Below are 27,246 nucleotides of genomic sequence, written 5' to 3'. Positions count from 1 at the left end.
TTATTTAACTTGTTATTTTTTTCTTTTAAATGTACGAACACATTTAATGTTACGTATTTTTACTATACAGAAAACGCCAGAGAAGAAACTAGGTAGTATCTACCTGATGATGATGGATATGAGGACCTAGCCGATTATCGGCAACGGTGGCTGGTCTCATGTTAGGAGATTAGCCAACTGCGCAAGACTTATTATAGACTTATTGCACAAGCTTTTGCGCATATACAGGTGCGCTCACTATTCCTTCACTCTCATAGCCCGATGGGACGGCAATCCGACATGACCGGAGAGAGATCAGAGAAAGTTTCTTTGTAGTTAAAAATACATTTTCGTCCATTCGTCATTGGAAAGTAAATAACTGTTTCGCATTCAACTTGTCACATCCCTAAACTGCGCTTTGACTCATGCCTCGGTGGATAAGAGTTTTCCTGTCCTCAACACAATTTACACAATACTGCGGAACGTTGAGTGAATCGGTTCATCACATCAGTTGCCTGCTTCAGACAGACTTCTACATTTTTGAAACGGAATCTTGAAAAGTGTGAGTACCTATTCTCATAATAAATTATTATTCTTCTAAGCTTATCATATCCCAATGGTGTATTTTTATTGTGTGAACAGTGTACAAAGGCAATAATTACGTGTCATTCATGTGCATCAGGCTCGTTTAAAATGATTTAATCTGAAAATATTAGGTCCTTCTTAGATATTAGCGTCATTTTATTTATTTCTGATGATTTGTTCTTGCTTTACAATATTTTTAAGCTGGAATTAAAATGATTCAATGATTCAGTCTCTCTTAACTCAACCCTGTATATATATGACTAGTGACTTACAAAATGGCTTTTGTTTAATACTAGTTTCCGCCCGCGGCTTCGCCCGCGTAGAGTTCGGTTAAGTTTATCGCGTTTCCAAGAGAATTCTTCAAAAGTCCGGGATAGAAACCTTCCTATAATATGTTTTTTCTCAATGTCAACTCTATCTCTGTACCAAATTTTATTAAAATCAGTTCAGTGGTTTAGACGTAAAAGCGTAACAGACAGACAGAGAGTTACTTTCGCATTTATAATATTAGTAGTGGTGAAAATATAGTATAGGTAGGTACCTAATCTAGTTACTCTGTCTGAGCAGTTAACTAGGTACCTTCTCGTACAAGTGAATATTCTAGAATAATTCTAGGCATAAGTTGTTGCTTTAGTACCTGCGTTATTGTCGAGAAAATAGTCTTTGTTGGATTAGGTATGTAGTTATGATCGAGTACCTAGTCACTTAACTAAAGGTATACCGTTCTTAATATAACTTTTTACATAGATAATTAAGTACGTACCTACCTACGTATTCAACAAAGAAAGTACCTACTGCATTAAATAATGATTCGTTATTTGTTATCAGTTACTTATTGGACCCATTAACATCGATTTTAGAAATGTATTATTAACTAGCTGACCCAACAAACTTCGTATCGTTTAAACCTTCCCTAGACCTCTACGAATATTTTAAAACCTAAATAAGCCAAATCGGTCCAGCCATTCGCGAGTTTTAGTGAGACTAACGAACATCAATTCATTTTTATATATAAGATAAGATAATTTAAATAAATTTTATTTTTAATATGAGTTTTCAAATAAATTGTCATATCAAGATTATTTATCTTTTGTTAGTTAAGTACCTACTCAAATGCAGTATAGGTTTGCATTATCTATCTATAGTAACGTAATAAAGAGGAAACATTTTTTGTTTGTTTGTCCCCTAAAGGATCCGAAACTACTTGACCGATTTGAAAAACTCTTTCACTATTGGGAAGCTACGTTATCCCCGAGTAGCATAGTTTATATTTTATTCGAGTAGGTACGGAATTTTTCTATGGAAACCATGGGAAAACAGCTAGTTTTTAATGATTAGGAATTATCAGACAGGCGCACAGTAGATCGACGCCATACAAGCGTTGGGACATAGGATATTTAAATATCCAAATGTCAATTTTTGAAAAACGAGTTATGCCATCGTATTTGTCTTCTTATTAGCTGTTAAAAATGTTACTAGCATTTTCTGATTGGACTCTTACATCGAGAGCTATAGCGCAACAAAATGTGATTTAAATGTATGGGAAGTGACTTAAAAACTGATGTATCTCGAGATTCCCTTCGCCTTTCGACTTGATTTTTTTATATGGTAATAAGACATATATTTGGCACATTTTCTTCAAACAAACATGGTGCGATAAATGTGCCCGTTTTAAGATACAAGTATAGACCGATTTTTGCAATATCATCTACATATTTATGTATAAGTTTCACATATTTTATCTCTGAATCTCACTTCAGTGGTGACTCACTGATATGGTCAGGCCATAACTCATTGGTGCACCGATAATATAATCTCTGGAAATAATTATATTCTACTAATGAGATAATTTGTTAATTTTTGGTAATTTGTTATTACCTAAATTTTAATGAGGTGATTAGCTATTTTTTTGAAAAATTAGCTAATTACTTATAAAAGACCTTTTTATTGTTTACAATAAGAACTCGAATCGATTTTTAACATACCTACCCTCATTAGTGCCAATTTTGGAAACCATATAAATAGGTGCATTACTTGAAGAGCATTAGTTGTAATTTCATCCTCATCCGAGTGTTGTCATTATGTCTTTTCACGGTTTCGGTACTTACCTCGACCTTTACATTTCTCTACGTGAAGGTGGTGATATTCGGGACTATAATCAATTATTTACGTCTCTGAAAACCAATAGTGATTTTCAGTTAAGAGACGCAGTTGAAAAGAACTTAAAGAATGGTGTCGTAGATTTTGTTATCGGATCTATGCTAAATGGATGAAATCTTCAAGAAATCAAGAAGCATTTATGCGGAAGTATTCCTCCTGGTTGCAAGCAGATATCAAATGGCCAGAAAATTGGAAAGAGAATGTTATTATACCCGAAGAAGAAATAGACGAGGCATCTGAAGAACCAACAGCGACAACATCCGATTCTTTCACAAATGTTGTGATGAATCCGGAATGTCGGGTTTCCGACGCATCTACATCTACTTCGATAGAAAGCCGCAAACCTTTTGAAGAATTATCGAACAAACAAAAAAGAAGACGCACAGAATCGAGTTGCAGCTCCTATAGCACGGAAGAAATCGTCTTCTCTGCTCAAACGAGCCTCAAATCATCTGGAAAAAAAGATGTGGCTGAAATCCTGCAGTACCTTTTAGAAAATCCAGAGCAAGTCTCTAAAGTAAAGCAGTTTATTCAATTTGGAGAAATGAAAGAAATGTCATCCCAAAAAGCTTTGGCATTATATGTCACTTTAAGACTATCAAAGTTTCGATACATAACACTAAGAGATTTCAGTGAAAAGGAAGGAATTTGTAAATACCCTAGTTATTATAAACTTCAAGAAGAGAAGAAAAAGTGCTACCCTGACAACAGTGCTGTAACAATAACAGAAACTTCTGTTAAGATTAAACTTCAAGCTCTGTTAGATTTAACTGTAAATAGACTTATTCAGTGTTTGGACATAAGTCTTGACAAAGATGAACTCCTGCTAATAAGCAAATGGGGGTTTGATGGAGCCTCAAATCAAAGTGTACATCAACAAAAGTCGGATTGTTCAAATCAAGAACTACAAAGCGTGTTCATGGCGAGTCTTGTGCCATTGAAGCTCACAACTCAAGATGGATGTATTATTTGGCAAAACCAACGGCCTTCATCAACGTCTTTCTGCCGGGTGTACTACGCCCAATCGAATGCCAAATAATCGAATGCCAATTGATCGACCACTATAAATCGAAATTCTAAATACTCGAACATTCATAATATCGAATGGTTATTAAATCGAACATTCAATACATCGCGCAGTCAATACATCGAGTGTTCAAAATATCGAATGTTCGTTTGATCGAGCGTTAAATGCATCGCATATTCATCCTATCGAAAAATCTATATTTTTTATGAATACAAGAAAAACTCAAAATTTACTAATAAATCACATTTTAATCTTTAATTCTTATCTTTTAAAGGTACATTTTAAAATTTTGTGTGAATTGAAAAGGCAAACGCGGGATTGGGAAGACCTACTTTACAAAAAAGAGGCAAAAGGGATGATAATGCGATTGAAAAAATGTTAAATAATAAAAACTACATTAAAATTTATAAATTATTCATAAATTTTGAGTTTTTCTTGTATTCATAAAAAATATAGATTTTTCGATAGGATGAATATGCGATGCATTTAACACTCGATCAAACGAACATTCGATATTTTGAACACTCGATGTATTGAGTGCGCGATGTATTGAATGTTCGATTTAATAACCATTCGATATTATGAATGTTCGAGTATTTAGAATTTCGATTTATAGTGGTCGATAAATTGGCATTCGATTATTTGGCATTCGATTGGGCGTAGTACACCCCTTTCTGCCGACCCATTATGTGGAAGTTCATGAAAGAAACGGAGTTTAATGTTAAAAACGAAATGACTAATATAGAAACAGAAATAGAAAGTTTAAATCCAACGAAATGTGAAAATGTAACTATCAAGCATAAATTGCTCTTGACAATGATAGATGGAAAAGTGGCATCCTATATCTCTGGCACTTCTACAGCAGTTTGCGATTTGTGTAAGGCGCGTCCGAAGGAAATGAACAATATAGAATTGGTTCAGAAAAAACCAGTGGACGAAGATATGTATAAATATGGATTAAGCAGTCTTCATGCATGGATCCGTGCCATGGAATGTTTGCTTCATATAGCATATAGATTAGACATTAAATCTTGGCAATCAAGAGGAGACGATGCCAAAAAATCTGTAGATGAAAGAAAAAAGAACATTCAAGACAGATTCAGAAAAGAAACTGGTTTATTATTAGACGTTGTAAAACAAGGCAGTGGGACGACAAACAACGGAAACTCAGCTAGAAGGTTCTTTCAAGATCCAGCCAAAACTGCTGATATAACTGGACTAGACGTTGCTTTAGTGCAAAGACTTGGTGAGATCCTACAATGTATTTCTTCTGGTGAAAAAATTATTGTAAACAAATTTAATGAATTCTGTATAGATACTGCAAAAATGTTTACCAATCTTTATCCATGGTATTATATGTCTGTGAGTATTCATAAGTTGCTTATTCATGGAGCTCATATAATTGAGCATTTGTCTATAGTGCCAATCGGTTTTTTGTCAGAAGAAGCATCTGAAGCGAGAAACAAAGATTTTCGTAAATTTAGAGAGTCTCACTCGAGAAAAAGTAGTAGTATTAATTGTAATGAAGATGTACTTCATAACCTGCTTCTCACTTCAGATCCTTTTTTGACAACCATACGACCAAAATTGGATCGTAACGTAAAGAGAAATATGTTTAAAGAAGTTTATGAAATGATAGTCACAGAAGAAAATCAAGTAGAATTTTGTGACGTTATGAATTTAATATCTGATAGCGATTCTGAAGAATCTGAAATAGAATCTGATGATGATATTTTCTGTGACTAACACTTTCTTTTAGACTATTGATTTTTATGATGCTTTATGATGCTGTTCTTCGTTTTGTTTGTTATATTGAATATTTGTTTTTACTGTTTTTATCATGTCTAAATATTAGTGACAACCAATTTAAAATTTTGTCCTTACTTTATCATTATGAAATTAGTTATTAGTAAATTGTAGTTAAGTACTTCAATAAATATCTTAGTAATAGAATTGTAGGTATATTTTGATGTTTTACATATTTTATTATTTGTAATTTATTATTTTTTTAGTAACTAAGCGTGACAATAAAATATTTTTTTGTTTTTCATAAAAAACGACTGCTTTTATTTAATTTAATTTCAGTCAACCATGCGCCTATTTATATGGTTTCCAAAATTGGCACTTATGAGGGTAGGTATGTTAAAAATCGATTCGAGTTCTTATTGTAAACAATAAAAAGGTCTTTTATAAGTAATTAGCTAATTTTCCAAAAAAATAGCTAATCACCTCATTAAAATTTAGGTAATAACAAATTACCAAAAATTAACAAATTACCTCATTAGTAGTATATAATTATTTCCAGAGATTATATTATCGGTGCACCAATGAGTTATGGCCTGACCATATCAGTGAGTCACCACTGAAGTGAGATTCAGAGATAAAATATGTGAAACTTATAAATAAATATGTAGATGATATTGCAAAAATCGGTCTATACTTGTATCTTCAAACGGGCACATTTATCGCACCATGTTTGTTTGAAGAAAATGTGCCAAATATATGTCTTATTACCATATAAAAAAATCAAGTCGAAAGGCGAAGGGAATCTCGAGATACATCAGTTTTTAAGTCACTTCCCATACATTTAAAACACATTTTGCGCTATAGCTCTCGATGTAAGAGTCCAATCAGAAAATGCTAGTAACATTTTTAACAGCTAATAAGAAGACAAATACGATGGCATAACTCGTTTTTCAAAAATTGACATTTGGATATTTAAATATCCTATGTCCCAACGCTTGTATGGCATCGATCTACTGTGAGGCGTCGCGTCGGTTAACTACCTATCTAGGTATAGTAGGTAGGTATTCTATTTTATTGTAGGTATCGAACATTGATATCAAAAACTCAATCCAATTGATAAAACCCAATTGATATACCTACAAAGTTTTTGTATATCAATGGTATCGAAGTACTTAAATCCTCAATGACTCAAAATATATAAAGGTACCTACTTGACCTATCAGTTAATTTTGGCAAATAAAAGTTCTGACAATACTTATACCAAACCTACATATACATACACACACTGTATACATATAAACACAGTATTTGTTAGGTTTTATATCCTAGGCCCAAGGGATATCATATACCCAAGGCATGTCACTGTAAGCAGTAAACGAAGTCACTATATCCGACTTTTTAACAAAGAATTTTATATTAAAACCCAAACCAAACTTCGTAGCGTAGGTACCTAATTGTGTCACAATAAACGGTTGGTCAATATAGGCGGAGTCATAATAAACGGATCCTACTGTATTTTTATAAACTTGCTCTGACAATTATATTTTCAACGTCTGTTTCAGGTGACGAGCAAAGATGGATGAAGAAGGTCCAGGTAAGCAAATTAAATTAAAAATTACTTATAGCCCAGTCTTAACAAATTACGAATTAAAATTATTGTCGTGAAAACTATGTGTAAGCTATAAAAAAGTGGCGACACATTATATGTATATGATATGTTATTTTTTGTTATAGTTTTTTAAGTTCCTAGAAACAGTATTGTAGGTAGTAGGCCGGTACAACATAAATAAACAAGGCATGAAATTGAACAAAGGTTTATTCATCAGTACACACTACACAGTATAAAACAAAGTCGCTTTGTCTGTCCCTATGTCCCTTTGTACGCTTAAATCTTCAAAAATACGCAACCGATTTTCATCCGGTTTTGTTAATAGATAGCGTGATTAAAGAGAAAGGTTCATATGCATAGGTAATAACATAGGTACATTAAATGTGGGAAAATTATGTTATCCCGTGCGAAGCCGGGGCGGGTCGCTGTATCTTAATTTGACGTTATTATTAAACATGTACCTAATGCGCGTAGGTATTACCACAGATTACTATAATAGTTACTGGTATTACGTCGGATAATATGACTAGGTAGGTATTATTTATATGAATAACACATCCATTATTACCAAAAACAGAAAGTGGAAGGTGAAAACAGAAGGTGTTGAGGGTATTTGGTATACCTAGACATGTGATGGGCGGGGGCTTCCCCTTGATTTAGGTATTTCCATCCACGGAACACAAATTATAGATTGCCAAACATAATTAACCCGAGCATGTTCGTCATTCTCGATTTAGATCCATACTTAAATATATTTTTCAGGACCATCAAATTGGAGAAACAGACAAGGCAATCGTAGCAGATCCAGAAATGAGAACACTAGACGATTTACAAACGACGATTATTCTCAACGCAACAGATTTCCACGCACCAATGTGCACATGAATCTACAAAATGAAGACAGACAAATGAGACGCAATGACGGTTTCGGTAGGTACCTATTATTGTCAAGAGATTTGAGTAATCGAAACTTAAATGCAAAAGTGACCTAGTCGAACCACGGGGAATAGTTTTGTTTGGTATATGGTAGGTAATAAAGTATTTTTATCCCACCATCTCGGAAAGAGTAGTTTTACCCTTTGATATCTGAGCGCAAAAGCCGTTTTTATCCTCTAGAGCGGTAAAGTGATTTGAATTTAGAACATCGTGTGCAATACTACATTTGTGATAATCTTGATAAGACTTTTCAAACAAATACATATTAAACAAATAAAATACTGCGTAAAATAATTATTCAATTAATTAAGTAATTTTTATTATTGTTTTTACATCGATTTTTAACCTCTTTTCATTTTCAAATTGAGTTTTCTAATAAATGAACTTTAATAGGTACTTTTTTTTTTAAATTGATACTCATATGTGCGCGCCATTTTGTTTTTGTGCATTTAGTAATTTCCTCGATGAAATTATAATTTTTTATTGTTTTGAGGTCGATTTTAAACCTCATTAAGTATATTTTTAAACAGAGTTTTTGCATACATAAATTTTAATAGGTAGATACATCTTTTTAATTTGCCATGTGTGACGTGCGTGCTATTTTCTTTTTTTGAGTTTAGAAATTTCCTCGATGAGGTGGGATGAAACGGTGAGGTGGGATTACGTGTTGCACTCGAGTGCAAAGATTTTTCACCTTGTGCTCTTTTGATTCCCTCGCTATCGCTCAGGATTCTAATTATTGAAACACTCGCTACGCTCGGTTTCAATTTAAGAATCCTTCGCTTGCTCGGTCATCAAAATTGAGCCCGCGGTTAAAAAGCAACTTTGCACTCTTGTATAACAAATAACTATTATGTATGGATTAAAAAAATATATTTTTTAGGTCAAGGGTATCGCCGAAATGACGGTATGCCCAATGAAAATAATGACCCGCCCCGACGATATGACATGAGAGGAGGCAGAGGAAATAATATGAGGGCAGGTCGAGACCAAGACAGGTTTAGATTCATAGGATTCAAAACACTGGAAGATATAGCAGGAGCAGATGAAAAGGATGTTCTTCAGAAAATAAATGAAAAACGAGAAGGTTTTATGAATCTTTTAAATTCACCAATCGAAAAACGTGATGTTTTTGTGTTACTGGTCGAAATATTGGCAAAAATAACTCAATCTCCTTTTGTGGAACTAAAATCAAAACTGATTTTCGATGTTTGTAATTCCGATTTTTTTAATTTTTTGCGGCTATATTTAACTGATTTGCCTTACGTGGAAAGCAAATCTGCCAATAATTTGTATTGGAGAGATCAAAGTGAATTTTGGAAGAACTTTTTTATATTTTGTGAGGATATCGTCGATACGGCTCCAGCTTTAGCTCTGAAGAAGTGTAGAGTGCTGATAGAAAGCGTAACTAAAACTTGCTTGGAATTTTTACAAGAAAAGCATGGGTTCAATTTGCCCGAATCTCTTGTCTTAAAGTTGGATGAGATTCGCCAGAAGATGACTGCGTACACCGATAGATATCAGGTAAGCACAAGTTCCACTGCTTCACAGTGCTAGCAGTATGTAGTGCTAGGCTAGAAGGCACTAGCCTAGCACGTTATGAATTCGTTTGTAATTTTTATTTTATAATTAGCAGCCGGAAGGAAAACGTATGAGAATAGATAATATGCACGATCCAGAGGTGCAACCCCCAGAGAGTTTTCGTACTCTTAGTCTGGTACCAAACAGGGAAGATTTAATGGGGTGCAAACCGTTCCTGCGACCGAACATTATTGCAGGCGGATATAATGACGTGGAACATTACCTGGACGTGCAATTCAGATTACTCAGGGAAGACTGCTTTGGACCATTCCGAGATGGCTTAAGTGAGTATTATTGTTAATTTAGATAACGATAGATTTTTTCACTGAATTAAATCTACCTCATCATATCAATGACTTTAATAGGTACTTACATTTAAATATGCACCGACCATTAATTCGTTTACGAGTTTTTGAGTTTCAAAAACTTTAATATTTATGGTAGGTACATACCAAACGTAATAAATATAAGTTATATTTTTCAACAGATCAATATTTGGGAGATCCTAATAGAAGAAAATACGATCACGTGCGGTAAGGAGACACCACGTTTTCATTAACCGTATCATTATTAATAACCGTCAAAAGCCGGTTTTCACTTTACTATTTCTTCTGTTGCAGTATATTTCCTAACGTACGATTTGTATGTCCATATGTGGACAATCTGAAAATCGGAGCCATTGCTCAACTCGATACGAAGAGCAGCAAGAATTTCCAACGCACCAATTGGGCACATAACAAGAGATTCCTATTTGGTTCTTTAGTATTATTTACTAAAGACAATTGTCACTCCTTTATGGCTGCAACGATTCTGGACCGTGATGTGAATCTTCTGTCGAGTGGCAGGGTAAGTGAACCTTTACTTTATCTATGTACTCGAAAGACTTTAGCCTGCCCTATGGGCAAAAAAAATAAAATCTATGTACCTATGTATAGTATGCTTAGTCGTTCCTTGTAAAATCCTATACTTTAGATTTCTCGATTCGACATCAATTGGAACATAGGTAGTGAAGTAGTTATTATTAGGTAGGTACCTACGCGTATTTACAGTATATACATGGCTAGTACGCAAGCGTGTTAAACTAGTCGCGAATAGATTGGAATTCACTTTTTATACAAAGTCTTCCGATGTATACAGCAGCAGTACGCAAATACTCGCATATATTTTGTAGTGGCCAAAGTATCTTGCTTTGTTCCATAATATACAGTGCTAGTCCGCATGCATACTAATCGTGTATATATTGGAATAGGCGCGAAAAACTTTACGATTCCAATCTATTCGCGAGCCGTTGCATGCTCGCCATTTTGATTAAAACACGACCTAGCATTTAATGTTAATTTAAATATTAATAATGCTCGTTTAATTAAAAAACATTGTATTAAAAATTGAAGTTAGTTACGAAAACGAATCGCTGCAAAACCGACTCCACGTAGTCTTGTCTGCCCTGCCCCTAGAGTGCAATTCAAAACCGCGTAGGCGCGGAGGGGTGAGGCGGCCTGCGAGCTAAGGCGCAGGTAGTTTTAACGCTTGCCGACGCGGCTGAGGCTGGCCGGCAGAGCCGGCCAGCAAGCCGAAGCTGCGGTGGTGAGCGTGAAAACCATCTGCGACGATAAGCTCGCATGGGACCGCCGGAGCCCCGCAGCACCGGAGCCGTGACAGAAGCTATGCTTGCTGCATGTTGCTTGCTTACGTTTTAAACGTACTGAGTTAAAAAATTAGAAGCTAATTAAATATATTTTATGATGTCATTTAATAGTATTTTAGAAGTTTACTGTTAGAATGCCTGCTACAAAAGATGCTAAAAATTAACCATCATGCTGAGTTGTATTTAGAGTGGTTTACTTAGAAGATAACTAGTGGCAAAGATAGTATTATTTAGATGCTCGTTAATTGTGGCTGACTTAATAATTTAGAAGGCAACATACATTTTTGGGGGCGAATAATGATATTAAAAAGAAGCCTGTTTAATTAGCATTTTTAATAAACAAACTCAGATTCAAAGCCATTTTTCTTTAATGCTTTACCTAATATAAATTTTGTATAGTTAAATTTGACCGTGTATAAATTGGAAAGATGCATGTGCACGTCTAAGCTACGAATTATACGCGAGCAGTACGCAAAATTCGTGTATACTTTGAAATCACAAATTAAAAAACAGCATTACAAAGTATCAGCGAGCAGTTTCCTATGGATGCGTTTTGGCTATGTACATTCTGTAAATACGCGGTACCTACACATGAATGCAAAGTTTTTTAAACCGCTTTTGTGTTCAAATTCTTATAGAAAATAAAAAATACAATTTCCGAGATTGGGGCGAATGTCTTTTTGCGCATGTATAACTGAAGCAGGTAGTACCCAGTTTACATAATATAAAAGTCATTTTTAGTGCTTAGTGCACCCACTTCAACTAATATTTTGACCTACCAAAAGATACAATATATACCTAGATAAGAAATGTATGTGAAATAGTTTCATAACTGACACAGTTATAATATTTTATTTTCAGCTTCCAGTTTCAATAATTGACGCAGATATTGATAATAGTATCTATAACGACGATAAGTATACTATGATAGAAAGTGAAGTTTACTTTGAGCCATACTATCATGTTTTGAAAGCTCTACAAGAGCCTACATTTCCACAACATTTAGCAATGCAGCAGTATATTGTCAAAGTTGATGTGAGTTCCTACAGGCAAAATTTTGCCATTATTTGAAAAGTTAAAGTATTCCTTCAAAGCCTTTGTAACATTACAATATTTTTTCTCTTTCTCAGGCGGCTTCCAAACCTCCCGCTTATTTGACTGCTGAAACAGAATTCGTCATAAAGGATGATAAATTAAAAGACTTACATGCTGAATTATTAGAACTTCAGGTTGATGGTATTTTCGGCTCAGATAGTGACGATGAAAACATGCCTGGTGTTATCATGAATCAAAATCAAATTAAATTCAAAGTTCTACAACCTGAGACGTGGCCCACGAAAGAACAGCTTAAGTTTAACGCAAGCCAGTACGAGGCATACCGGTTAGCGCTCACCCACGAGTTTGCCGTCATACAGGGACCACCGGGCACCGGCAAAACATATATCGGCATTCAAGTAGCCAAAACTTTGTTACATAATGTCAAGTCAGATGGGAATTGCCTCATGCTTGTCATATGCTACACTAATCATGCCCTTGACCAATTCCTTGAAGCTATCTCGCATATCACTAGGTCTATTGTCCGTATCGGGAGTCAATCTCGAAACAAAGCAATGGAAGAATTTAACTTATCAAACTTAAGAAGCAAAGCCCTGAAACGAGATCTATATAAATCTCATATTTTTTTCATGGAACAAAAAGAACTTTTGCGTGAATCTATTATAAATCTTCAAAAGGCTCTAAAGACTCTTGATATCCTTAATTATGGGGTCCTTAGTTCTTTCGCTCTTAGAGAATATGAAGATGTGCCGATTATCAATCTTCTCGACATGTATTACAAAGAAAACAGAATGGAGATCGAAGACCCTATGGAATATTGGCTGTTCGAAGCTGCGCTAGAATACAACTCACCATATCGACGAAATTTCGAGGATTGTCTGTTGGATTATGATGTTTCAACCAACAACGAAGATGTTGATGAAAGAAGGGCAGAAATGATTCTAGAAAACGAGAAGGAATCTCACGAAAAAAGATATTTAGAAAGTTTTGTGAAGACGAATGCCTCATTTTTGACGTCTAGCGCTAAGTCTGAAATCCGTACGCTCATTGCATTTTATAAAGAGAGTCGTGAATTCAATGAAAGATATAATTTGCAAAATGCAATAGTAGACTTGGATTCGCGTATAAACTTATTTAATGTGAGTACAGCAGTATACTTACCCACTTAGCTAACTATCATCTTTTGTAAACTCTTAGCAGCTGTATTGTTTCTGAGTGACCTACATTTAAAATCAATCAAAATCAAAATTCGTTTATTCAAACTTGGCTGCAAAACAGCACTTTTCGAACGTCAGAAATTTACAAAAGTGAGCCCAAAACGCCCACCCTTCCCCACTTCCTATGTGTTTTTGCTGGGAAGAAGAAGTGGCGCAACAATCTCCCCAGCAACTTAGAGAGTAAGATTAATTCCGATCGCATAACATTAATGTTTGTTATTATATCTGTTTTAGGAAATGGTAAATGTACGTCATCGCGAAGTGCGCTTGCATCTACATAACAGAACAAACTTTTCTGCAATAACTACCCAAAATCGATGGGCACTGTATTTCACGTATATACGAAACAAAATACCAGAAGTAAAAGAACAAATTGCACACTTGCAGGTTGGTATCTACAGTAAAAGCATGTTAGGTACCTTACAATCACTGACGCTCTTAAAACACTGGTTGAAATAACAATATCAGAAACGTAGATATAGAGAAATACTTTTTTTAATTACTTTATTTCTTCCCTTTATAACGCGTTTTTGTAGCAGGTATTCTTTTCATTTTCGTCATGCCTATTTTTTAAGCACCCATTTCACATCTCTCATCTCCTAAGAGCCATGGTAAGAAAAACAACCCCAAACAGCCTTAGGTACCTACTACAAAAACATAAACATCTGATGAACACTTGTCTAAAAACTGCTGCAAAAAGGACCTTATTTTAACGTCATAATCTGTAATTTTTTTAAGTGTTCAACAGACGTTTAAATGTTTTTGTGGCACGACGGTAAGTGTTTCGGCAAGTCTGAAATTAGCTTAGCTGCGCAGTAGACAATCGCGCCAAACTAAATCACAAGGCTTAATTGGAATAACCTATCATTCTAGGCGTCAGTAAACCCTTCAATCACAGCGTATGATGAAGCTCGAATGATGATGGATGTACAATTGTTGAAAAATAAACGTGTTAAAGTTCTCGGCATGACGACCTCCGGAGCAGCGAGAATGAGAAAGCTGCTGCAGGCTATTGCACCCAAAATTGGTAAGTCACATAAAACTACTTATTTGATTTGTATCATCAGACACACAGGATCTACTTATCTATAGATTTAAGCAAATCATTGAGGCCACAATAAGTGTAGCTACTTGAAAACTGAAAATTCCTATTTTTTTTAAATTTTACAGTAATTGTGGAAGAAGCAGCAGAAGTTTTGGAGCAGCACATAATAACTTCACTTACGCAGGACTGCCAACATTTTATACTCATTGGTACGTAATCTTATGCTGTAGCCGAAAATTTTGGCGCGCGGGTCTATATTGATGTAACATTAATCTGGTGCATACTTAGGTAGAAAACAATTTCATCTTCATAAAAGTAGAATTCATTTTTAAGTTTGTTTATACATATGTATACGGTAATATATTTGGTACTGTCCGGACAATTAGTTTAAATTCGTTCTTTGAAAAATAGTAGATTAGGATTTTTTATATTGAAGTTTCAATCCGTTATCCGTAGTCGGACGAACGTAAGAACAGACAGACATAAATATTAGTTTACTTTGTGTTTGTCCCCCGCACCCAATCACCCCCGCGTGGACCGTGGGAGTGTCCTCAACGAGCTTTCCTTATGCAGGAGATAACTGTACCTAGTTAGGGATTATAAGGTGGTCCGTTTTGAATACCTACTTAGTTCAGGGGTTCGAAGGTCAAAATGGTTGTAATTTCTGCAGGTGATCATCTGCAACTCCGGCCATCGGCGGCTCACATAAAGCTAGCTAAGCAATACAACATCGAGGTGTCGTTGTTCGAGCGAATGATCACGAACGGCATGCACAGCCGACGCCTCAACGTGCAACATCGCATGAGGCCGGAGATAGCTGCACTCATCTCTCCACACATTTACTCGGACTTGGAAAACCATCCATCAGTTGAAGAGTACCCAGTCGTACCTGGAGTCGAAAAAAGTGTTTACTTCTTTACCCACGACTATAAGGAAGAGGTTAGTCTTACTGATATTATAAATCTAAAAGTAAGTTTCTTACTTTCTTTGCTTGACAGTCTTTAAAGAAAGGTTACAGGTATCTACTCCACCGTGAGAAAGGACAGCAGGCTGTTTTTAATACGCTTTTATGAGGTCTTCCTACATAATATGTAGCTGTGTAGGTATAAGAATCTAAGGTAATTTGATTAACCTTCTTCCAAGGATAATGACTTTTATAAAACAAAATTTTGTTATTAGGGTTGTAGCGTCACGAAAATTGGCAGCTGTACAGTCGAACTGGGGCTCGAATCTCGATTCTGCTAATTTTACATAATTATCTAAGTGACTTACATTCACATCCTACTGAGATTCAATCACGACTCAATTACGATTGGAGCGTACCTATGTGGCATACCGCTATTTTTTCTTTTAAATAAACGTTTTTATCCTTTTCTGTGATTCAATAATGAATCATATTATCTGCAAATGATTATTCCAATACGATCGTAGAGCAAACCGTATAGATAGACCAAATGGCAGACTAATCGCAAACCAATGAAGTTTCATTGGAATACGATTGGTCTTATACTTATAAGTAGCAGAATGCCCGTTAAGGTTAAAACTGTTAACGCGATAAAAAAATTATTCAACTGACATTATTAACTAAGCAGAATCGAGCCCCTGATCTGTTGAGCGAGCCGGAATATATGAACTGGAACTTCTTAGAAAAGTCTTGTAGTGAACTTTTACCATTTTTACGTGCATTTATGTGTTTTTTTTTTACTTTAAGTTTATTTTTCTGTGTGCGGGAAGTAGTTGTCTCATGTTGAAACGCTGGGAACAGCTAGTATACATTTGTTTTTATTTCAGAACTTACACGATAGCAATAGTCGAGCTAATTTCAAGGAAGCGGATATGACGCTAGCGTTAGCAAATTACCTGATGCAGCAGGGGTACGTGGCAGATGACATCACAATCCTTGCCGCATATTCCGGCCAAATGTTTTACATGAGGAAAGTACGTATGTGATGGATTTACGTCAAAATATAATAATAACAAATAAATGTGCATCAAGAAAAACTAGTCACATTTTAAAACTGAATTGTAAGTAAAGTCAATTTACTTACGCAATTTTCGTGCTGGCCAAACACAGGCCATTGCGCTAAGATGATCACAGTAAAATACTTAAATAATCTGAAAATGGCTCTTATTATTCTAACCATGGGTATTACAATTCAATGTGATTAAACGCTTCTCAGGAACGCCAAAATTATGCAAGTTTAGCGCACGTGAAAATTACGGTGGTTGATAACTACCAAGGCGAAGAATCGAAGATAATCCTTTTGTCTCTTGTGCGGAACAATTCAGAAAATAATATTGGATTTCTTGGCACAGAAAACAGAATTTGTGTTGCACTATCCCGAGCAAAACAAGGTTTGTAAAGTATCACCTTTATTTTTCTTAACGTCAGTTGCACAAAGCTCCATTAAAGTTAAAGCTTCTTTAAATCTATTGCTGACTCTTTCTTTGTCAACAAGATAAAAAGTGTCAGCAATAGATTTAATGAAGCTTTTTTAGGTAATCATTAGCATTAAGTAGATATATATTTCTTCGTACTGAGTTGGAAGGAGGTTAATTATTATTAGGTGTATATTAATCTTGTGTATTACTTACTAACTGTTTTATAATTTGTAGGATTTTACATTTTTGGCAACATTGATATGTTGAAAACAAAATCAGAACTTTGGAGAAAAATAGCAACAACATTGGAAAGTAACGGCAGCTTAGGATCGAAGTTGATATTAAAATGTCAAAATCACCCTGATCAAATAACAGAGGTTTGTATGATCTGTATTAGATTCGTTTACCTACTTTTATAGGTATACATATTTTCCTTGAAAAAATGAGCCATCTACGCTGTACAAATAATGGTGCACAAGCGTTTGCGCAGACAGGGGCCCGATTCTCCTAATTTTACTTAAGCGACACACGATTCACGTTCGACTCGGTTCGACTGAGATCCAATCCCGACTCGATTACGATTGAAGCGTATGTGGCATTCCGCTATTTTTTCTTTGAAATAAACGTTTTTATCCTTTTCTGTCATTCAATAATGAATCATTTTGTCTGAAAATGATTTACGATTGCAAAATGATTGTACAGCAACCTACCGTATCCAAAATCACCAAAATAGCAGACCAATCGCAAACCAATCGAATGTCATTGGAATACGATTGGTCTTATATTAGTAGCAGAATGCCCGATAAGGTTAATACTGCTATTGCTATCATATTGCGATTCAATTTCTATTCGATTTTGACAATATTAACTTAGGAGAATCGGGCCCCAGGTGTACTCTCTATTTCCTCATTTTCATAGTCTGATGGGACGGTAATCCGACACGACTTGTGACTGAGAGATATGAGGCGTAGGACCGATATTACTCTCCGAGTCGGCCGTCTTGCATATATTTTCGAAAATATGTGCATAGAATAATACACTTTATCTCTCGTTTAGAATCCTACGAAATATTGTAATTTTCCTATGAAAATAAACTTGCGGTTCTTTATTTTTTTCGGTGACATAATCTATCTATCTATCTATATAAATAAAAATGAATTGTTGTTCGTTAGTCTGATTAAAACTCGAGAACGGCTGGGCCGATTGAGCTGATTTTGGTTTTAAAATGTTTGTCGTAGTCCAGGGTAGGTCTAAACGGTGAGCAAGTAAGGAAAAGGCGGTACGAAGTTCGTCGGGTCAGCTAGTAAATAATATATTTGGGTTCCAGATATCGACACCGGAGGATTTCAGCAAGTTGCCACCAGAGGGAGGGTGTTTCGAGAGATGTAACTATCAGTACCATTGCGGGCACAAGTGTCAACTTTACTGCCATGGATACGATCGTGAACACATCAAAACTAAATGCACTATGAACTGTGAAAGGTATATTTTAGAAAAGCCTTTTATCAAGTACCTTTTATCGCTAGAAAGCTTGCTCTTGGTTTATTTTATACTTACCTACTATCTATTTCCCTATAACATTGACTTCTACTGCTTCTACATGCTTATATTAATGTCTGCAGTAATGTGTCTGCAGACACATTCAGGGGTATGATTTTAAATCATGTGATAAAAATAGATCTTAAGGATCAATCTGGGTTATCTTTCAACTAAGCCAACACTCGAGCATCTACTCGTAAATTAACTAAGATGTGGAGTTCTCTCCTATATCTATGGACCGCTGAAAAAAGGGGTTCGACATAAAAAGATAGTCCATTTTTTTGTCAACTTTTTTCATAAAACGTTTATTTTGGATTTGTACAACTTTTTGTTATAAAGGTATCCAATTTTAAGGAACAGTCAACATCTTTTTTGTTTCAGAGTGATTTGTGAGCTGGGCCATGTGTGCCCACTTAAGTGCCGCGATGATTGCGAACCTTGCAAAGTGTACGTATTGAAGAAGCTGCCTTGCGGCCACGATATGAACGTGTTCTGCCATCGCGAACCAGATGACCCAAAGAACCAGTGTCTTACCCAAGTTGAAGTTACCCTACCTAATTGCGGACATAAGGTAGGTCAACATCATCACCATTAGCTTTTTTGTCGTCCCACGGCTGGGCACAGGCCTCTCACACAGAGAAGGATTGAGAATTACCTAATCATCGCGCTTGCTGAATGCGCGTTGATTTCAGATTTATAAGTCCAAGTTTCTTGGAGATGTTTTCCTTTACCTTTAATCAGCCATCGGTATCCAAGATATACTTAGAAAGTACTTACAAATAAGGCTTCGGTACCTACTTGCCTGACCTGCAATCGAACCCTGTGCACTCATACTTGAGATTTCGGTTCTTTAGCCTCTAGTAGGCCACCGCGACTTGAGGTAGCTAACGGTTCTTATTATGGCTTTACATACGTTTTTCTCAGCGAAACTAAATACTGCTACGCCGTAGCAGCTACGGGTGCTACGGCCTCTAGTACGATGGTCTATCTTGGCGAGTCTGATGTCTGAACCGCTTGACTGCATAAATAACAATCTTTTCTCATCCAAAAAACTCACTGATACTTACTTTATTCAGAGTCGCCACTAAGCCACTTCAATTTTTAGTATCGACATTGTATCAATCGTTAATACTCATTTCATTATTTTACAGGCCAAGAAAGATTGTTACAGGGATATTAACAAAGTGAAATGTCCAGAGGACTGCGTGTTTCGTTTGGACGAGTGCGGTCATGTTTGTGTTCGCAAATGCCACGTGACTGACGACCCTAACCATGAAAAAGTGAGCTATATTTTTTTTGTGCCATTTTAATATTATTATTAATTATTTTTAGGTATTAGTGGGTCCGTATGGGCGAGGGCGTGTGCTCGAAAGTTATCTGCGACTTCTGCGGGCCGCCATTGAAATCTTAATCGTTCTTGCCGAAAACTGTATCCAGCTGCATGCGGTTAGCCTGGAAACTTGAAGCAAGAAAGCTTGCTGGAAGAAAGATGTTAGAATATAATGAGAGTTGCGTTTATTTCAGTACATATGTACGAAGCCATGCGCTCGCGCGCGGTCGGGCTGCACGGCCGAGCTGATCGGCGACCGCGGAGACCATCAGTGCAGGAAGAGGTGCTGCGACAAGTGCGACGACTGCCACGTGCAGGTGCGCTCCTCAAACAGCATACCAAATATTATATCTATCTGTTGTTTCGCATATCTCTTCTTCTTCGCGTTTATCCCGTCTTTTGACGGGGTCCGCTTTCCGTATCTTCTTTTCCCACTTCGCTCTATCCAGGACATCTTCCTTTTCGCGTACCAAAGATAGAAAAAAATACTTGTAAGGGTCTAATGTCAAATTTCATCTCTAGTAAGCAAATCAACAGATATATAAAATATAAGAAACGGCTGTAGCCCGATTACTCGAAATATTACATCGGACAAACCGGATTGCTATGAAAATTAGGCTTTTTGAGATTACCTAACTTAAAGAGGTTATAACCATGCCCGAACAAGGGCAGCAAGCGCTGATTTGAAACCCCGCTTATTGCTAAATATTTATTCAATTCTGTTTATGAATTGTATTGGCAAGTGAAAATTAATTTTAACCGACTTAAAAAAAAAATTAGAATGTTTATTCGCGATTATCTCACGGTTGGCTGAAGCTATTTGGATGTGGTTTTCAGAAGAGTATTTGTCTGTGTGTAGGTTGATAAGAAACGGTCGACATGTAAGCACGTGCAGCGCGTAGCGTGTTGCGAGAACATTGATGAGATTCCTTGTCAGAAGAAATGCGCACGCATCATGACATGTGGACATCACTGCAAGAAGAAGTGTTCTGAAATGTGCGGGGACTGTAAACAAATGGTAAGTATGTTACTTAACAACAACTCGAACATATGTATTTTGAAACAGTTGTCACAGATTTCAGAATAGTTGCAACTCACCCCTATCTTAAAGATTTAATTTAATCTCACAATTACGTCCCTCTCTTAACTAGTTCTATTATAGTAACTAAGTACTAGGTTCACTAAAATCAAATAATACCAAGTGAAATAATGAAAACAAATCATCATCACTAAATTCATAACTTTCTCCGATAAACATAATACACAAATACTCCGTGTGAAAGGAGGCCTGGGGCTCGATTCTCCTAATTTTACTTAAGCAACATACGATTCACATTCGACTGCGATCCAATCCCGACTTGATTAGGTACGATTGAAGCGTACCTATGTGGCATTCCGCTATTTTTTCTTTGAAATAAACGTTTTATCCTTTTCTGTCATTCAATAATGAATCATTTTGTCTGCAAATGATTTACGATTGCAATATGATTGTAGAGCAAACTACCGTATAGACCAAAATCACCAAAATAGCAGACCAATCGCAAACCAATCGAATGTCGTTGAATTACGATTGGTCTTATATTAGTAGCAGAATGCCCGATATGGTTAAAACTGCTATTGCGATCATATTTCGATTCGATTTCTATACAATTCAATTTTGAAATTATTAACATAGGAGAATCGGGCCCCTGTGCCCAGTAGTGTGGACAAAAAAAAACTACAATCCTATTTTCAGGTGACGAAAGTAATACCGGAGTGTAAGCATGAGGTGAAGGTGCAGTGCATGCAGGCCGCGACGCGCTCGCTGTGCACGGCTGCGTGCGCGCGCACGCTGCCGTGCGGGCACGCGTGCCGCGCGCGCTGCGCCGCCGCCTGCGACGCCGCCGCCTGCACGCAGCCCGCGCGCGCCGTGCCCTCGCCCTGCGGACACAGCGTCATGCTGCCGTGCAACATCGCCGCCGCATACGATAAAGGTAACTTACCTTTTCATTTCCGACTTACGCGAATATGAGACCCTTCTTCGTCTTCCTCCTGCCCTGCAATATATTATGTCTGCCACTTCAATTTTTCCCTGTCACTCGTCATACTGACACTCACTCCCTTCTTATTCATGTCATCTTTCAGGCAATCTATCTATCTTTCCTAAGGTCTACCTCTTCCTCTCCCTCCATCTACATTCATACTTGGCACACACTTTGTTACACGCGTATCATCTGTCCTCATTACATGCCCAAACCATTACAACCTTTTACTTCTCATCTTTTCTGTAACTGGCACGAATATTGCATATTAAATAAGACTACATATACGGAAACAATAGAAAAATAATTGTGTCTCACGTATATCTGCGCTCCGACATACAACGGGTTAAGGACGGAAACAAACAATAACGGTCCTTGTCCCCCGAACTCCCGCATTTTGGCGCGCTACTTTCCTAGGAGATATTCCATCATGACGTTTCCGCTAGTCAGTTTGATCTCCATGGTGGTTGGTGGTATCGCAGGGCTGGTGGACGGGGCGGGCGTGGCGGCGCAGTGCCGCGCGGCGTGCGGCGCCGAGCTGTCGTGCGGGCACGCGTGCGGCGGCAGCTGCGCGCGCTGCCAGCACGGCCGCCTGCACGCGCCCTGCACGCAAGTCTGCAACCAGAACAACATCTGCGGACACCAGTATGCATCATTCGTTAAGGAAACACGCTTACGTGTCGTGTCATATCGGTTTCATACATTTCATATGGTAAGAGAGTATAGAGTCTGTTGTCGCAACACGTGTACTTAATGCATGGAACCGATGGCTTCTGGCGCGTCACGAAACGACACTAAGGTATGTTTCTGCCTATATTTATTCGTTATCAGCCTTTTTGACGTCCCACTGCCGGGAACGGGCCTCCTCTCGCACAGACAAGGATTGAGTGTTCATCACCACGCTTGCTCAACTCACGTTGGTGATTTCAGACTCTATAGTCCAGGTTTCCTCGAAATGTTTTCCTTCAACTTTAGGGATGATTTACCTATATTAGGCCGGGGCGTGCCGTGTACGTGGTTCGAACGGGGCACGGACGTGAAACGTTACATACATTTTGTATAGGGCTGCCATTGTCCTCGTTTGGAGGCCGTCCGGGGGCCGTCCGGGCGGGGTTTCAAGAAGTGTCCGGGGAAAACCCGGACACTTTTTATGTAAGGAAGCACCTCATTGAATTTAAGTACTTATATGTTAAAAAAGTAAAGGGATTACAAATTAGGTTCGGGGGAAAAATGCGATTTACGCCAAATGTCCGGGTTTTTTAAATGTTTGTCCGGGTTTGGCGAAATTCGAGAGGGCAGCCCTAATTTTGTATGACGAGCTCCGTTTGTGGCCCGGACGGGCCACGGCCGGGCCGCGTCCGGGCTTTTAGAAGTTGTTTCTTTACCCACTAGACTAGACTTGTTCTATTTTACTATTCATACTTATCAATTGGTTTTAATAAATGCTGTCGGTATTAAAAAAACCTTTCAAGCCGTACCTAGAAATAATTAATGGAACCTTGATAAGGCGAAATCGATAAAAATAAGCATAATTCTTTTACGTCTGCCAAAACAGCCAGCGTATAAGCTAATGCAATTAATTAATTAAACTTATACTTAATAGGTGTCAAGAGCCATGTAATCAAATCTGCCCGCCATGCAAGATGTTGTGCGAAGTAAAATGTCCACATTCGCACTGCAAGAAATTCTGCGGTGAACCGTGCATGCCGTGTCAGGTGAGGATTTTCTATTATTTACAGCTATCTATTGATTATTTATTTATTTTGTAATTAAAAGTCTTATCCCTCCCCAAAACACCTATAACACCACAAACCCTTCCACAATACCTTCCCAATCCAAAACCAGTCAGGAGAAAGATGCAGACATACCATCAGTGTTACCCTTTCTCAACAATGTCAATATTAATTAAAAAAAAAAAACCAGGAGAAGTGTTATCGCCGGTGCCCACACGGCGCTTGCTCGCGGCGCTGCGGCGAGCCGTGCGACCGCGCGCCGTGCCACGAGCGCTGCCCGCGCCGCCTGCCCTGCGGACACATGTGTCGCGGCCTCTGCGGCGAGCCCTGCCCGCCCGTCTGCAACGTCTGCCGCCCCGGCGACTTCCCCACCGACTTCCTCGGCGACGAGTACACCGATGACGACAAGTCAGTCGCATCTTCTACATTCTGTTACAGCCTTTTTATCGTCCCACTGCTGGGCACTGGCCTCCTCTCACACGGAGAAGGATTGAGCCTTAATCAACACGCTTGCTCAATGCGGGTTGGTGATTTCAGACTTTATAGTTCATGTTTCCTCAAGATGTTTTCCTTCATTCTTTTAGTCCTAGATAGCCCATTTATTGGGGAAGTCTATACTTGAGTACAAGAATTAGTTCACAGGGATTATGAGTGGAACCTCGTGAAACAGCTGATATATAAAATTTTATATTTATTCAAAAATAAACATCATCTGCCAAATCCAGTGTTGGATTCAGCTTCCAGCCTAGAAGCAGCTAAGTTCCTACCAGTGCTTTACATGGAGCGACTGCTTACCTGACCTCCTCAACCTAGTTAACCGGGCAAGCCGATACCTCTTGGTAAGACTGGTTCTCAGATGTTCAATCAAACGACAGCTGGGACAAATAATGTATCTAAAAAAAGTGTGGCTGCAAAATGGACCTTATTTCAACGTCATAATCTGGCATTTTTTTACACAAGTCTAAAACAGACGTTTAAAAGTTCTTGTGGTAAGACGGTTAACGTTTTATGAACACACTCCATATGTTTACTTTTTTATCTTATTTCAGATTTATTTTACTTCAAGATTGTGGTCATGTTCTTGAGCTGGATAACATGGACACCTTAATGTTGGGTGACCAAGAGAACATAAAAATACGGACTTGTCCATTTTGTCGTAAAGCTATTATTAATACTGCAAGATATAAGGATGTTGTTAACAAAATGTTCAAGAATGATATAAATCCTATAAAGGTACGAGTTTACGGCACAAACCGCCAAATAGGCGAAAAAATCAAGCAGTTACGCGGAAATGTAGCAGTGTTCTCCGAAAAATATGATGTTATCTTGAAGGGTATGTAGTAGTATTTAATTGTTTTTCGTTTGTTTCTGTACAAGACCCAATACTTATGATTTTTTTTTAAATATTTTTTTAGGATATCCAGAATTGAAGACGACGTTTGCAAATTTTGTAAACCTTGTTACAACACAAAATAAAGTTTCACTTCTGCATTTGGAAATGGAGTGTGTATACCTCAATATTTTTGAAATGATCGTAGAATGTTGGCAAAAATATAAAAACAACAATGTTATAACTCTAAAACAAGAATTACACAAGAATATTAAATTACTTCTCGAAGTGCTCAAGATCAAGCCAAAATCCAGAATTCCTATTAAGATAAGCCAACAACTACAAAAAGATATTGGCAATGAGATAAAGCGTTTGAATGTAATCGTGCAATTTTCTAAACTTCTTCATGCTGCAGAACAAATTAAAGGCGAACCAAAAGTGACACAGCATGTAGAGGCTGCGAAGGCTATCGTGTTCTCCCTGTCTGTATTTAACGAAGATGAGGCTTTAAAGTCTCTCAAAGAGTTGCAAACGACTATTAAATCAAGTGGGGTTCTCTCTAAATATGAGCGTCAATTAATAGTGCAAGCTATAGGTTTGAAAGCTGGGCACTGGTACAAATGTCCTAACGGTCATTTCTACTGTATTGGCGAGTGCGGCGGCGCCATGCAGGAGAGCGTGTGTCCCGACTGCGGCGCGCGCATCGGCGGCCGCAGCCACACGCTGCTCTCCGGCAACGCGCATGCGCCAGAAATGGACGGATCTAGATTTGCTGCGTGGTCGGAGCAAAACAATATGGCTAATTTCAATGTTGACGATATATTATAATCAGTTAATTTAAGTGCTTTAAGAGCTTCATTCACATCACACTAAGATAAGGTCGCGTTCTGCGACCAGCAATTTTTGACATTACTTATTGGCACGATCGTCACGTGATTAGTGTCGTTATTTTGAGACTACACCTACGGTTATGTGGATGTGTAGTGCTACCAACATCACAATTTTACAAATTGCTTAGTTTCGACACGTGCTCAACGTGAGTTTTTTTTATGGCGGGTGTTTATTATGTTGTTGTTTTATTATTTTTTTGTTATTCATATACTAGGTAATAATTATTCTAGTTTGACCAGCATTATCTTTATATCAAATTATGCAATTTATTAATATTCAATTAATCAAAAATGCAATAAAGCTTTTGTTTTTTATATTTTCTCTTTAATATTATGTAAGTATGTTTAGTGTGTAGGTATCCGAAAAGTCTGCTGAAGAAAAGATTAGTTTCCTTAAAATTCTACGTCAGTTATACAGCTTAAATACTTCAGCCTCGCTAAGATATGTCGGATATATCGTGTGTTTAATTATGTTAACAAGACGTGCATATGCTGCGTTACATAGGTAGGTACCTACTATCAACTAATGGCATGCATTACCCACCTTAGGCATATTTTCGTATAGGCAGTCAAATAAATTAATAAGGTTGAAATTTATTGTTTTTTCGACATACATACCTTCATGTCATTGGTCGATACTTCGATAGTACATAAAACACAGGTATGTGCGACTATAAAGTTACGTTTTGGAAGCAACTGCTGCCGACTGCCACTGCTGATTGCACGTGCTGTTCCAAAACCATTTTAAATAAATACATACAAACCATCTTAACCATCAAACCAATAGTCCAGTTGCAGTCGACAGCTCGCATCCAAAACGTACCTTAGTTAGGCCGCCCTGCGCGGCCAAATCGACCATGAGTAGTCATTGTGCGAGAACGATACCGATTCCTGGGTTCGAAGATGTGAATTTGAGGCCTGATAAATTCAATGACGATTAAAAATTGGAATCATTGTCACATTGATCACTGAGAGAAACAGTTTCAACTTCTATATCATTCAATCGCACGACTGTCATGTTTTTTAAAATAAGTTTTAAGTTTTGCTGGACTTTATTATACCTAAATATAAAAAATATATCTTCTATACATATAATAAATCTGTAAAAAAACTGTGTCTGTACATTGAATATATTAAAAAAAAAAAAATTGGGTGGGGTTTAGAAACAGTAATGGAACACAAATCCAAAAAAAAAATTCTGTCTGTTTGTCTGTATGTCTGTTTGTTTGTACACGCTAATCTTCGGAACTACTGGACGGATTTCAATGATTTTTTCTTTGTTGTATCAGTATTAAGCCTGGTCAACATATAGGCTATAATATATCTTCGAAACTTGAAGACCTGATGCAGAACTCCAACAGACCAACAAAACTATAAGAGATACAAAAATGGTGCCATGGCAAAAATTGTTTCATGTGATGAGCATTTTCAGCTG

At 37.2% G+C, this 27,246-nt stretch overlaps 1 protein-coding gene across 4 annotated transcripts; it reads left to right on the top strand.

Annotated features, from left to right (window-relative positions):
• The first annotated feature begins 394 nt into the window (after nucleotides 1–394).
• On the top strand, nucleotides 395–26,128 carry LOC110374706 (NFX1-type zinc finger-containing protein 1). 4 transcript variants are annotated; one of them, XM_021332539.3, is made up of 27 exons: nucleotides 396–541; nucleotides 7,060–7,091; nucleotides 7,869–8,036; nucleotides 8,926–9,566; nucleotides 9,679–9,907; nucleotides 10,111–10,156; nucleotides 10,244–10,469; nucleotides 12,130–12,303; nucleotides 12,399–13,463; nucleotides 13,776–13,928; nucleotides 14,415–14,568; nucleotides 14,712–14,795; nucleotides 15,257–15,525; nucleotides 16,378–16,524; nucleotides 16,767–16,941; nucleotides 17,203–17,345; nucleotides 18,296–18,450; nucleotides 18,889–19,078; nucleotides 19,659–19,787; nucleotides 20,032–20,154; nucleotides 20,697–20,855; nucleotides 21,573–21,810; nucleotides 22,341–22,503; nucleotides 23,462–23,573; nucleotides 23,782–23,999; nucleotides 24,641–24,924; nucleotides 25,007–26,128. In XM_021332539.3, exons 2-27 carry the CDS (start codon nucleotides 7,073–7,075, stop codon nucleotides 25,747–25,749), a joined length of 6,207 nt encoding a protein of 2,068 aa, XP_021188214.3. In that variant the 5' UTR covers nucleotides 396–541; nucleotides 7,060–7,072; the 3' UTR covers nucleotides 25,750–26,128. The 4 variants fall into 4 exon arrangements, with proteins under 4 accessions (XP_049694338.2, XP_021188214.3, XP_021188213.3 ...); XM_021332538.3 differs by having other exon boundaries at nucleotides 9,676–9,907; XM_049838381.2 differs by lacking the exon at nucleotides 20,032–20,154 and having other exon boundaries at nucleotides 395–541; nucleotides 9,676–9,907.
• The last annotated feature ends 1,118 nt before the right edge of the window (nucleotides 26,129–27,246 follow it).

Source organism: Helicoverpa armigera, chromosome 8 (assembly GCF_030705265.1).
Source record: "Helicoverpa armigera isolate CAAS_96S chromosome 8, ASM3070526v1, whole genome shotgun sequence".
NCBI lineage: Eukaryota > Metazoa > Arthropoda > Insecta > Lepidoptera > Noctuidae > Helicoverpa > Helicoverpa armigera.
This window is presented reverse-complemented; position numbering and strand designations above follow the sequence as displayed.